The sequence below is a fragment of the Xenopus laevis genome, chromosome 3L (genome assembly GCF_017654675.1).
Source record: "Xenopus laevis strain J_2021 chromosome 3L, Xenopus_laevis_v10.1, whole genome shotgun sequence".
In the NCBI taxonomy this organism is placed as follows: domain Eukaryota; kingdom Metazoa; phylum Chordata; class Amphibia; order Anura; family Pipidae; genus Xenopus; species Xenopus laevis.
The window spans coordinates 110,120,584-110,135,583 of record NC_054375.1 but is presented as its reverse complement, the minus strand read 5'-3'; the positions used below and the strand labels follow the sequence as shown (position 1 = coordinate 110,135,583).

The 15,000-nt window shown below is 38.9% G+C and overlaps 1 protein-coding gene across 4 annotated transcripts in view; it reads left to right on the top strand.

The window, feature by feature from the left end:
* LOC108711401 (probable phospholipid-transporting ATPase IM) overlaps positions 1 to 15,000 on the top strand; it is a 133,612-nt gene that overhangs the window by 39,466 nt on the left and 79,146 nt on the right. For 3 of the 4 annotated variants that reach the window (XM_018253099.2, XM_018253101.2, XM_018253100.2), the window contains 3 exons: positions 2,454 to 2,567; positions 3,392 to 3,490; positions 6,260 to 6,321. In XM_018253099.2, the coding sequence (XP_018108588.1) occupies positions 2,454 to 2,567; positions 3,392 to 3,490; positions 6,260 to 6,321 (275 nt within the window). Of the gene's footprint in view, positions 1 to 2,453; positions 2,568 to 3,391; positions 3,491 to 6,259; positions 6,322 to 9,870; positions 10,018 to 15,000 lie in introns of those variants that run through there. The other variant, XM_041586790.1, reaches the window with a different exon arrangement.

The window sequence follows — 15,000 nt, the reverse complement described above, 5'->3', positions numbered from 1 at the left end:
CTGTCCCCCTGGGCAAATGCCCCTAACTTTTTACTCACCCCTCTGCGCAGGTCCTGTCCACGGAGTTCGCAGTCGCCATCTTCTCCCACGCGCGTCTTCTTCCTGCTCTGATCGGCGTTTTCTGGCGCATGCGCAGTAGGAACAGGTACCGGTACGGCTCTACTGCGCATGCGCCGAATGTCACGAAGTTTTCCGATTTCACTTCGTGACATTCGGCGCATGCCAAACTAGCAGCCTTTTCTATTTGCATCTCCTCCTCCTCACTTACATTAGGGGGTCTATAGCATACTCCTACAATTAATTTGCTGGACTCTTTACAATTGGTGAAGGAATCTACCATAAGACTTTTGTCCTCTCATTTCCTAACATAACTTCCTCATCTATCTAAGCTTTTAAATCCTGCCTAACAGACATACCCCTCCTCCTTTTCTATTGCTGCTGTCCCTTCAAAACAAAGTATAGCCACTGATATTAACTGCCCAGTCATGCGACTCATTCAGCCATGTTTTGGCCACACCAATCACATCATATTTTCCCTCCAGCTCTTCCATTTTACCAGTCAGACTCCTTGCATCTACAAACATACATTTAATACTGGTACCATATCGAACAAATGACACGTGGTCCTCCCTATCCTTAACAGTACCCCCAACCAAATCTCTTTCCCCATTTTCCCTTCCTTTGCCCTCTATCTCATCTAACCTGTTTTCCACTGAATCTTTTACTGAACCCCCCCACACATAGTTTAAAATCTCCTCCAACTGTCTAGCCATCTTCTCCCCCAAAACAGCTGCACCATCATCATTGAGGTGCAGCCCATCCCTAGCAAAGAGCCTGTAGCCAACTGAGAAATCAGCCCAGTTCTCCAAAACCCTATAGGCCTACACCAATCTCTCAGCCACGCATTAATCTCCCTAAGCTCCCGATGTCTTCTTAGCGTTGCTCGTGGCACAGGTAATATCTCTGAGAAAATTTCCTTTGAAGTCCTTGCCTCAACTTTGCACCTAGTTTTTTAAAATTGTTCTTGAGGACTTCCCCACCACCTCTATCTTGTTCATTGGTACCTATGTGTAAGATTGCTGGGTCTTCCTCAGCCCCTCCCAATAATCTGTCCACTCGTTCCTCCACATGCCGAACCCTAGCACCAGGCAAGCAGCAGACTGTTTGTCATGAAGGGTCCCTAAGGCAGATTACTCTATCCACCTTTCTAATAATTGAACCCCCTATAACTAAAACCTGCCTTTCCTTCCTTGCACGCCCCCACCACCCGTATTAGAGCCACTGCATCCCAGGGTGAGAGTCAGTCTGCTCCATACACGCCAGTTCAGAGCTTTCCTCCCCAGCATCTTCAGCCCAAATGGGGAATTTGTTGTTTTGGATAAGCTGTGGACCAGCCCCCCCTACCCTGCTGTCCCCTACTTCCCCTCCTGACTGTCACAAACCTTCCTCCCTCATTAGCCTCCACTGCCCCTTCTCCTCCCCCCACTCCAATAGCCTCTGCCAGTGGTTGCTCTGCGAGCCTCCTTTCCTCCCCTTCATTTGCTGCTTCCCTCAGTAGCTGCACATTGTATCTGTGATAGTATCGAAAACCTTTTCTTTCTTCCTTTCCTTTTTTCCCATAGATACACAGGTTACATACGAAATAGGGTCTGTAGGTTAAGTTGAATTTGTATGTAAGTTGAAACATTTACATTTACTTATTAAATGCATCTTAGACAAATGTTTGTCTTAACATAGTATTTATTTTATCTTTCTGAGCATATTTATTTTTGCCTTTCTGTGCTCTACTTTAGACAATATGCCAGAGGGGATTGGGACAGGTGGTTTATTAAAACTAAATGTCAATAAAGGCCAAGCAAACCACAGTATGTTACTGCAATAGCCTCTGTATGTAAGTGTAAGTATGTAAGTTAGGTGTATGTAACTTGAGGACTCCCTGTATATATTTATGTATTTATATAATATTTAGAGTTGGAAATGTGATTCCACAGTGACCCCTGCAGCACAGAGGGTATACATATTCATATTTAGTACAGATTTTTTTAAAAAGGTGTGTGGTGCTTTTATTTTAATCCTAATTGGTATAAATAAAATCTTACATAGTGTCTTCACAAGATTCTGAGATTCAGTCTTGTTTGCTTTGCATTAAGCAGATTCTCAAAGTCTCTTTTAGGCAAAGTTTTAGGCAAAGTTTCATCAATGAAAATTTTAAACTTAGATGGGCACGAGTTCAGTTGCGTCTTTCTTGTACTTCTTATTATTACTGGGTGTAAATATTTGCCAATAATATTTGCAAATATTTACACCCAGTAATAATGAGGTCAGGGGGCTGAGGGCTAAGAAGCTGGAGGGAATTGATATTGGTATATATTTAGTGAACTGAACTTTTTCCTGTTTTTTTTTTTTTTTTCCTTTGAGTTGCACTAATATTAGCATACTTTTTTTCCTTTCAGAATAATGCAATCAAGACGTCCAAATACAATATTGTCACGTTCCTGCCTATTAATTTATTTGAACAATTCCAGCGAGTTGCTAATGCTTACTTTCTATTCTTGCTGATCTTACAGGTAATCTATAATGTGGTTATGTAGCTGACCAAGAACTTGTATTTAGCAATACACTGAGAAAAAAAAAAATATATATATATATATATATATATATATATATATATATAATTCATCCCAGCTTCTCTAAAAGAAGAACAAACCCTTACATTCAAGCTAGTTTTGCTTGAGAGTCCCCCCCCCCCTGAACTGCACCAACATGCCCTCTGTAATGTAGCAGAGTTCACAGGCGCGATCTTGCCCAGTGAAATCTTCTGTGCTTGCCGAAACTGAGCATATGCAGTTGAAGCTAGGCAAATTTTTTTCAGCTGCAGTGCTCTTGGTTGGCTCCTGTGAACTATGTTTCTTGACAATGTGTAAAGTTAAGGGCCTGTATTGGAGGTAGGCCATGCTTGCGCTATTTGGTGGAACTCCAAAGGGGAACTAACTTGAATGTGTCTCTTTTTCCTTTTCAAGTAAGGATACCCCCCCCAAGACACTACAATTTAGTGTATAAAGCACATGTATCTTATGTACTTATAAGTGCGTATCAACATTGGACAGCATTTACCAATTTGCCTTCCAGTTCAAATTTAGTCAAATTGCTATGCAACGTGGCTGCATCCTGCATTGAACCTAGTTATGCACAATTTAGTATCTGCAAAATAGAACACAATACTTTGTGCCCACCTCCAGGTCATTAATAGGGCCAGGGACATCCATTAACAGCACTGGTTCAATTATAGGAGTTGGTGCACGTATATGTTTCTATTTTGTTGCATTTCCACTCGGTAGAGCGATACAATCTCTGAACAGCTAATTTTTCTCCTGGCTTTTTCTCTTTGCAGCTCATCCCTGAAATATCTTCCCTGTCATGGTTTACTACCATTGTGCCTTTAGTGCTTGTTTTAACGATCACTGCTGTGAAAGATGCCACAGATGACTTTGTAAGTATTCTCACTTTCCGTTTATTGCATTTAAACTTATGAATATGTTACAGTTGGTGTGTGTCTGATGGAAATCAAATTTTTCTTCTCTGCAATTTGGCTCCGAAGTATGGAAAGGCCATCTTCCATAGACTCCATTTTAAGCAAATAATAAGACAGTACCTTGTACTTAATGGTAACTAAGCTGCATGGATCTACTGTATATTGGTGGCAAACAATCCTACTGGCTTTATTTAATGTTCAAATGGCTTTTTACAGACAAATACTTTGTTTTTATCCATATTGCAAAAATACCCCTTGTCTAGAAAACCCCAGGCCCTGCACATTCTGGGTCAGCTGGGCCAACCCGGCCAGGCGGCCTAGGCAACCTGGCGGGCCACGGCGCCGGGTCAGTGCTCGATCAACTGCGCATGCGTGAAACTTCGATCTAGCACGCATGTGCGAAAACTTAGACCCAGAACTCATGCGTGAAATGTTGTGCGCGCATGCGCTGAATGCATTGAATGTGCTTCTCAAAATGGATGGGTCTTTACAAGGAGTGTTTGAGGGGAGTATTTATTATAGGGTATTAAAGGATAAGTAAACCTTTAAAACAAGTAAATGTAAAATTGATGAGAGTGTTATTCTAAGAACTTTCACAATTTATATTCGTTATTTATTTTCTTTTAATTCCAAGATATTAAGGGATACATGTACTGTTAATATGAATGAATTTTGTTACAACAGCGCCACCAGTCTGACCAACAAGTAGTCAAGGAAGTTGTCAGGAGAAAGAGGCTGCTCTGATGTTCTTCTGCTTAGGAAACCAATTAGAAACCTTTCTCAAATCTTTCCTAAGCAGAAGAACATCAGAGTAGCCTCTTTCTTTCTCCTGACAACTTCCTTGACTACTTGGTGGTCAGAATAGTCAGAAACTGACCAGCAGGTGGCGCTGTTGTAACAAAATTCATTCATATTAACAGTACATGTATCCCTTAATATCTTGGAATTAAAAGAAAGAAAACAAATAATGAATGTACATTGCAAAAGTGCTAAGAATAGCACCCTCTTCAGTTTCATTCACTTATTTTAAAGGTTTACTTATCCTTTAAGAAAAAAAACCTATATCTGTCAGAAGTGCAAAGATATTCTTAGTTTGGAGGTGTCTATCTAACTGTATTCCCCTTAGTAAGAGGATACATAATCAAAGGCTGGTGAACTACTGGCTTTGCTGCAGTTTTGTCAGAAAAGGTACACACTACATTTGCAAGTCTGCAGTTAAGAGTCAGACCCAGAGAACAGAAAGGAATAACTAAACACTGCTTTCAAAAGCATTTCAATTTGCTTATAACATTTAAACCATTGGGACTGTTTAATTCCTACATACAGGGAAACCAATTTTACATTCTCTGATTTTGTTTTCCCTCATTTTATACTGAGTTTTTGTCCGACTAATAAATAATGCATAATGGATTTTCCTGATACATTTTCCTAATTTTAAGATCACTATATCTGGTCTACTGAAAAATGTAAAATGGAGCTTCAACTGAATTAGAAAGTTGCATAAAATGATGATTTATATCACTGTAACATTCACACCTTATATGATTACCTGCAGTGCTGCAAATTCCCACTGAGTGGCAGTATAGTCCTTTGTGTAGCAGAAAAAATCCAGAGAAATTCTGACATAAGAAATAACTGATATTAGATTCTGATGCAGCTGTTGGGTTTATGTGGTATAACTATTGCTTCAGTGGCAATATTTGCAATTTTCTTTACACACATACTACCAGTAGATATTTAAATAAATTCATAGTCAAAAATATTGCCTTGTTCATCAGATTAGGTTCAAAAAGCATGGTTCATTAGAAAAGATTGTGATGCCAAATGTGCATTATAGCCATCTGTAGCTGTCCTGCCTAGCATTAAATCAGAGATTTCAGGTTATTAGTTTTTATATAAAGTGTATGCACTCCCCAATGTCCAATTATTCTCACCCACTAAAAGCACAAACCACAAACAAAAGTGCCCAAAAATGTGTTTCAGGGCTAAACTCCATGAGAGATTTTGATCAGATTTTAGATAATCTTGCCATGCAACAGCATACGATTTGTGGGATGCTAAGAAAGCTGATCCCCCACTGCTGTAATTTAATGTCAAATCAAATAAAGTCACAAGTCAACCCAAAAAAATATGTTTTTGCCTTAAAGAAAACAAAACAACTTTGCAATATATATGCATTATACATTTTTTTTATGGTTTTTAAGTTAAGTTTACGTATTGCTATTGAAGGCAGAGTTTGTCTGTCCGTCTTTTATCTGCCCTGGTGGCTGAGACTGTTGATACAATGGAAGACAAGGCAGCTGGGCAACCAAGACTTTTGCAACATTGTTTAAAAAGTAACAACCAGGAGTTAAGCATATGCTGATTTCAGTAGCAATTGTTTTACTAATAACTTTAAAAGCACTGATTTTTTTAAATTAAATGTATTTTTCTTTTATTAGGCAAATCTTTATTTTGGGATTGGCGTGTCCTATAATGGAAAAGTAATTCTAAGCAACTTTCCAGTGCACATTTAGTATTTGCTTAACGTTTGCGTTTTTTTGTTATGCAAAAACAAACATGTCATGGGGCTGCACTTTATTCTGTTACATACAGCAGCTAACCTAAATAAAGGCGGCTACAAATTTATTGATTTTTCTTTCGGATTGCAATTGGATTGTTGCTCTTTACATTTTAGTTTGCTATGTTCCTGGCTATTTCATGTTTGTTCTATGTTTAAATTTGCAGTTTCGACACAAAACTGACAAACAAGTGAACAATCGACAGTCGCAGGTGCTTCTTGGTGGCAAGTAAGAGGATCAATATATTTTCTTTATTTTATTGCATGTTATTGAGGCGGGTGGCTTCATATTTCCCCCTGCAGCTGGAAGCCATGTATATATATCATTGCTGAACTGTCCTGCGAGTGATTAACAGGGGCTGAACTACCGGGGGAGCAGGGGGTGCGAGCGGGCCAGGGCCCGCACCCCTTCAGGGCCCCCCGGCAGTCCACCCGCCGCATGTTCCCGCATGTTCCCCGGCCAGTTCCGGGTGTACGGAGGGGGGCCTCTAGTTCCGTTTCTGGTGATTAAAATATAAAGGGCAAGGATTACGATATGTTAAAATGAAAGATTTATTTAAAAAAAAAGGCTGTTTTCCACATCACTTATAATCAGAAGTTGCATTGGCTGCCAAAACCGAGCACATTTAGACAAAACTATTTTCCTGAGGTTTAGTTCAGATTTATCTCTGCCCTTCAAAGAACCCCTTTATTCCTTGGAATTCACTGTAGATCAGGGATGCCCACCATAATGCTGTAGCTGACCTGCAACTCACAGCCTGTTGATGTCAATCAATTATGGAATTTTCAGTTCAACCACAACTGGGGCACCCATCTCATTCGTCCAATGCTTAGTAGTGGACTAGAGTCTTACCTTCCAGATTTAGAAGTGATTTTAAGACTTTTTATTATATGCAAAGGGCCTATTATCCTAAGTTTTATGGAGCAAAAATATTACAGTTGCGAGACCTGTTAATCAGAATGCTCAGGACCTGGGGTTTTCCTAATAAGGGGTAAGGATTGCCATACATTGCCTACTAAACATTATTTAATCATTAAGGAAACCCAACAGGCAGTATTGCCTCTAGTAAGGAAGTAAGAAATACAAGGTCTGTTTTATTATTAGAGAAAAAGGAAATAATTTTAAAACATCCAAGTTATTTCATTATAATGGAGTGTATGGGAGATGGTCTTCCTGTAAATTGGAGCTTTCGGGATAACGGGTTTCTGGATAACTGATCCAATACCTGTACAACCATGTTTGTGAAAGAAATGTTAAAATATTTTGTGCACGTGCATACACACATTAAAGCTTGATTCCAGATTATTGCTCCGTTTAGTCAGGTGCCTAAATGGAACAAGCTTCTCTTTAAGACAGAACAATTTAATTGTGACTATGAAATGTTCACCTCCATATATGAATATTTTGCAGCCTATGGTCTCAAAACAGCTATTTTGTATGTCTTTGCAATAATGTAACTTTATTAATGCACGCATGTGAACCTTTACGGATTTATCCAGTAGCTATGCAGATTCTATAGCTACAAAGCACTGATGTAAGTGTTGACAAGCTGTGGAATATGTTGGTGCTTTATAAATACGTGATGATGGTAATAATAATAACTGTTGGATATTGGGTGCCTGTGTTTTTCCTTTGGAGCCACAAAGCAAGCCATGTATGCCATATTTGTCTGATGGAAGTAATTGTGAAGCCAGCTGTCTTAATCTGGACTGGAGCTCTCACACATTCAGCTAAGATTTTATCGCTTTGTAACAAAGAATGCATTCCAGGATAGTCTAGACTTCATCTGTCTATATACCCCAGGTTATACTGTACAGATCTATGGCACCTGTAAAATCGCTTTGCATAGATTAGCTTCACTGCAGGAGGGAGACAGTCACCTTAGGGGTCGCTGTGCAGAAATTATGCAAGAGCCCTGAATGAACATGGACTTGCCTCTGTCTTGTGGGTTACTGTGTAAATACACCAGCGGCACAAGCTATATGTCCGCTCCTGTATACCACACGACATCCATGACATTTTGCTGCGGTTCAGTTAATAAGAATCAAAAATAGCCTTTCTGGTTTATGCAAGGGGTTGGCACATTTTATAGAAGATTCTGTGCCTTCTGGATCCACATCCTATCTCTCATTTTTATACTCCAGCACTGGAGAGTAACTCAGCATTGAGAAACATATTTAATCGCATCAAGATACTGTTATTGTTTCCAAGTGAAGCCAATAGTTTGGCTTTCCATTTGGACTCCTTTGTAGTGCCGTAGTGTGTTCCAGGGCCATTAGTAGTGAGAATCATTGAGCTCTTATTAAAAGCTGTTTTAAAGGTGCTGCCTGTACATTGAGTACATTTCAGTAAGATGTGGGTTTTAGTTGACCCAAAAAGATCCAACGCCAGTCCTGGTTTTCACAAGAGTGTGCCAGTAACACTTTAGTAGCAATTGCTACTGAGGCATCACAGACCAATACAGGTAATTAATTAAGTGCATGTCCGTGATACTGATGTATTCTTGTAAAATATGTTTTCGTTCAGAAAATGCATCTTTAATTGGTGCATAATCACTGTAAAGACAGTCCACGTGCATTGTACTTGCTGTTAACCAAATATTTCTATAGCCACTGTAATGATCTACAAACTTATTGATACAATTTGCTTTATTAGACTGATGCAATTTGGTCTATTCCTTCTCATTCCACATATGCCCTTCTCTTTCATGGCCCATTCTAGATGTTTCTTATGAAACTATAGATACTCTATCAGTGATCCCTAACCAGCAGCTCATGAGCAACATGTTGCTCTTCAATCCCTTGGATGTTGCTCTCAGTGGCCTCAAAGCAGATGCTTATTTTTGAATTTTAGGCTTGGAGGCAAGTTTTGGTTGTATAAAAACCAGGTGTACTGCCAAACAGAGCCTCCTGTAAGCTGCCAATCCACATAGGGGCTACCAAATGGCCAATCACAGCACTTATTTGGCACCCAACAACATTTTTCATGCTTTTGTTGCTCTCCAACTCCTTTTACTTCTGAATGTTGCTCACTGGGTTCAAAAGGTTGGGGATCCCTGCTCTAGATGCTTGGAGACATTTTAAGCCTCACTGAAAGTAAAATCTTTTCTGACTATTGTCAGAAGCGAAGAAGCTACATAGTGATCAATGGCTTGGCAATGTGATACAGACTTACCAGCATCAATAATGCGGTTTTATGTTCACCTGCTGTTTCATAGTGAAGTTATATTTTTACAGTGCTCATCTGTGTTTCATTTTAACTAGAGATCTTTGCATCACTCCATTTTCTTGGCACCGAGAATTCCCTTCCTATTTTATTCTTTAATGTAGACTGTATGTCACTATAAAACCTTTATATAGATATACAGGCTATGTTGTGCATGAACAATATGTGACTGTAACTAAAGCAACTCTTTAAGCTTACCACTTTAAGCTTACCACTTTGAGGTTTAAGAATTGTTCTTTCTTTGTGGTAGTAGCTTAAGAGTTGCTGTTTAGGTATTTGTACATAATGTTATATAAAGGCAAATGGTTGTCTAAGGAGAAACAGACTGTACAGCGATAAAGGTTAGCAAAGAGTGTTTATAGTGCAAGTTAATCATCCAGTGTAACACTTTATTCCTCAAAATGCCTTTGCATGTGTCTCAGTTGTGACCGCATCATACTTGCAAGCACATGTTTCCTGCTCTGATGCAGACACATTCTCTAACCCAATTGTTTATCGTAATTAGCACTGAAATGGGATTTAATTCTGTAACATACATGCTTTGTTTTCCAGAAGTAAACTACCGAGCTTTGTTGTCCAGAAATAAACTGCTGAGCCTAAGGGAGAGACAGACCACACGTACAGGTGGTGTTAATGCATCATGACAGTATATATGAATGTCATTCCAGACATTGTACAAAAAATATATACCGACCCGAGGTACCTAATTTTACTAAGGAAAACTGGGAAAACGTATTGACTCGAGTATAAGCCTATACTATATACTTGCTATATAAAACTGTTTGGATACCGTCACAGGCGAATACTGCGGGCCAGTTTAAATTTGAACACGGGCCGCAATTGGCCCGCGGACCACATTTTGGACATGGTATTTAAGTTAGAGTTCTGCACAGAGTCTAATCAAGGGAATAATTGGCAGCACCGGAGGTAAATGTGGATTCACTCATCCATGAAGTGAAACAGAAAGTTATCAAAGATCGGTGCGCTCACGATTGAAAAGGTTGATTTCTGGTACCTAAATAAAAGATAACCAAATATAGTGTATCGTGCTTCTTTACAGGGGTTAAGGAAACATCAGATCTACTCACAAAATAGATTCTTGAATGTCGGCTTATCACAGCAGTTGGTATCGTAATGGTGCAGGGGAAAACCGGTTTTCTTAAATGTCTGGAAAAGAAGCTCTAAAAGTGTAATATTGCCAGAGCTCGTGAATTGTCCTCCTGGAAGTGCCGCTTCTCCGTCTCGACGGGCCCAGGGACAGGGCAGCGGCGTCTCCACTTCAGCGTGTTTCACAGGCTTCGTCAGGATTTTTTTTCTCTCTATGTTGGCGAGGCAGTCCGGGGTTCAGTACTGGATTTCGCTTAATCAATCTCACTCAGAGAAAAAAACACTCTACCTTTCCCCCCAAGTATCTGTACTTGTGGTACTTCATGTTTATGAATCATGTATAGATCTGGGGGAATTTAATGTCTTTTTACTGAATGATGAGTGGATTAAACCAGATATTTCCATGTTGGATTATGATATTTCACTGTACTCCATACATTATTTTCTCTGCAGTTCACCATCTCCACAGGGTGGTAGATCTTTTGAAGAGACAGCTGTCACACCACAAACTTTGTCTAAAAGACCATAGAATCATTTTATTAAGTTTCCATGGAAAGTTATGTTCAATGTAGTCTTAAGATAGTCTTCCATTATTTAGACATCTTTACCTTTATTGATTAGATCATTTTACTCAAGTTTTTAAAAAATATGTATTTGACAAAAGGGTAGTTTTGTGTGGTCTCACATAGACAAAGGTTGGGGAGCGGCAGTTACAAATAGTGGGGGCATTGGCCAATGCTATTTTTGGCTTGTATTGAGACAATATATCTGAGTGATTCTGGCTTCACATACAGTTTTTCAGTGTGGTTGAAATAACCTCTGTATTTCACCTCAGGGCTTTTTCTGTATCTTGTGCAAAAAAACAAAAACTACTTACATTCATTTAAAATGTAGCCTAACGCCAGGTTGGGAGGCCTTGTGCATATTGTGCTGTAGCAGAATGTATCTGTGCTTCTCACATCTGCTCTTTGCTGTTTATTAAGGGAGACTTGGCCCATTAATATAAGTAGCTTTTCTGCAGATTTATTCCTCATCTTCCTCTCTTCAGATCACTTTTAAACTGCAGGAGAGATTCATTGCTTGTAATACCTGACTTTTTTTCCCCTCAAGCAGAAAAATGTTTGGTCCGTGACCAAGGTCAGAAAGTATTCTGTTCTGTTTTTCCTGAAATGGTAAGCTTCAAATAAATGTGTCTGAAGCCTTGCTTTGCCCAGTCAAAAAAAAAAAAGGGAACCTTATAGCATGTTGCAATAGAAGCCTTGATAAATCAGGAAATCGTAGCGTTCATTTGGCAAAAAAAGCTTGAGAAAGGATCTCACCTTAAATCAGTACCAGATTAATATAAATTTCTCTCTCTCATCTAGCTTTGTGACTTTTAGGGCTTGTTAGTTTGAAATTAGATTTTCATATATTGTGAAACCAACTGTGCACAGATTCACACAATATTTGTAGCCAAACCTTTGTATGCAGAACAGTTTCTTCTTTCAAGATGGACATGAGTTGCCCCACTCCAGGTCTTGGGGTGGGGGGAGCTAGAGCATGTATGCTTGGGAGTTGGAGTTATATGCCCATGATGCATATTGAGCCTACTAGCTTGCCAGGTGGTGCTTCCAAAAAACATAAAACATGATTTATAATATGTCTGCAACAGGTGCACTTGAGAAGAGCAACAAAACACAAAATGACCACGTATTACCTATGTATTGGCTGTCTTTCTAGTTGTAATATATGCAATTCTGGCTTTAGTCAGTCAAGCAGTACTGAATATGCTACTTTTCAAAATAGGGGGCATCTTCGTAGTTTTTTGTTTTTCCCCCACACATGTACAATGAAAGATAACCTTTTATTAGCCCCTGTAGAGGTATTTACCTATATTAAACACAATCTTGGTAGATATGATGACATACCATGAACCCCACGCTCTCAGTTGCCTGTGACTTTGGATGTGGCTAAAGGGGTCCCATTCTCCATCTCCCAGTGACCTTAAACCGGAGTTCAGCTCTTTTTTCTTCTAGTATTCTTATCCCTCATCACATGGTTCTTTGTAGCAAATGACTATGGACTGGAAAAAAAGAATGGTTACTTACCTTTCATATGGTTAAAACTCTTTATTCCCACATCTGTTTTCAGTATATAGCATTCCTTCATGTACTGTGCTGTATTACTTTCTAATGTTTTAGCTTGCATTCTGTAGCTCTTCCAATCTGTCAGTTTTTATACAACATTTTTGAGGCCTTGCTGGAAGTGCTTTCCTCTGAATGGATGCATTTAATGTCTAACTTGGCTGGAAAAAAGAAACTGGGACAAGACAATCTGGGTTAGTGGTTGCAAGCTTATTCTGTCCTTAGTGCAGTGCCCTGCTGCAACCTGCTTGCAATGCTGCGGTCTGCGTACCCTGCTGCTTTCTAACTTGCAAAAAATGCCAATGTTAGGAGGGATGCTTATGTGGCCTCTTGAATATTCAGTGGGCAAAGTCATAGGTCTCTGAGCTCTGAAACTGTGCAGATGCCTGCGGCAATACAACAAGGCAGTGTGCAAACTGCATCTGTGACATTTTTTTCACTTTGCACACTGCCTTCCTTGCTATAGTATTCCTCAAGTACTAGGAGCCCAGGCTTCTGGTGCTAAAAAATTTACATGTTTAATATAAAATTATAAGTGTGTTATTTGTGGCCTATTGTGGGGGTGATGTATGGACTGGGTTGAGCAGGATATGATTTGCTTTTCAACAAGGATGTTGCAGTTGAGAAGCATTACTGTTCTTGGATAAATTAAGTTTATTAAGAAAGCATATGTCTGTTCTCTGTCCATGTGACCGTTGTCTGCAGTTTTTTTACATTAATACATGTTATGTTCTGTTAAAGGAATACTTACACTGAATATGGATAGGATTATGTCAGTATTGCTAGACAAGTAAAGGCATGATATTCTATTTGTACAGAAGTGCCCCAAGCCACCACTGCCCCAAGCCACCTATTGTCATTGTATCTGAAGAGACCACTGCTTACTTCTGTTGGCCTTCAGGTAATACAATCCCTCCATAGGATGGAGTATAGATGAAAACAACACTGCAGCTTTTTGAAGAATCGTGCCATCTTGGCTATGATGAGTCTCGCTGGGCTGCTATTGGGAGCTCTCATGTACAGAAAGTGTATTGTGCCTCTACCTTTCTAGTAATACTGGCACATTCCTATTGATTTTTATAGGACCGTGTCAGTTTCATGTTAAAATATTTATTTCTGCTTATGCTTTGACTAATGTATGTGCCATCCTAGATTGTTTGCTATATTGCATTGTATATAAACACATAGGGAAATGTAATAAAAGTTATAAAAGGAAAAAAAACAAATCTTAGAACACATTGTAGTAGCACGCAACACATTGTTTAAGGGCTACTTAAAGGTGACTTATTTTTTTTCCTTTTACATATATATTTGAGTAAACATGTTACGTGCATAAACTATAAAATGCACAATCTTTATTTCCCCACTGGCAGATGAAGCAATATGCAGCTAAGGTTTACAGTATACTTAAAAATTGTTCATACAAAGAAAACCTTTTTCACATTGTGATTAATTTTTACATTAACCGCTTTTATTAAATTCCCAAAGCTGCAACCTAAATGTTTTCAGAGTGGAGATTTGCTTTGTGTATTTAATTTAACGTCTCTGAACTTTTCACTTCTTATTACCCCAGGACAGATATGGCACAAATATGGCACAAATTGTGTCCGATTAAAGTTGGTCTCCTTCTTTTTACCTTGGTAATTATTAGCTTAGAATTCCAGCTAATTATTTAACTGATGTTGAAAATGAACTGTTCGTATTGTGAAGTTCCCAAGTGCAGTCATAGAGAATATCTGGTGACCATATGGACTTCAAGCCTTCTCAAAATTTAAAAACAATGCGTTGTGCCAGAATGAAATAGATGAGTCCATTAATTACATACGTGTTGTGGATTGCCAATGGTGTGTTTATGTGATGGTGGGGTGTTACTTCGTTTCTCAGTTTTAAACCTCAACCTTTCCTAATTAAGTGTCTTTTGTATGTCAATACTATTTTTCCCTCTTCCAATTACTAAATACAGGGTGTTTTAAGTTTCTTTGTACATTTTAGAGCATATTATATTTGTTGATAAGGCATGTGCTTTAAACCTTCAGACTGGGATGTGCAGAATGATTTTAAATTGTACTAGGACCAGATATTCCTGCCATTTTGAGTTGAAACCGCTTACTGCCCTTTTGCACTACAGGTAACAAGAAGTTGATGGCAAGACATGTAGCAGCAGATCTATACAGCAAAAGGAAAAGTTAGTGATATATAGTAGATTAACATCTCCTGAAAGAGACTGGCATCCCACCCCTGGATTAGGGGAGCTAAGTAGGGGAAAAACAGAACATTTTTGCAAGTTTAGCTAACCTCGGTTAATTTGCGTTTCGTTCTTTGCCGTCAATAGAATAACTTCAAGCTACATGTAATAGCAGAACTACTGTTTGATTCAATACCTCATACTAAAAATAAAAAACCTTTATTTTATTTATATCTTTAAAGAAAATGAGGATGTTCTTGTGTAAAA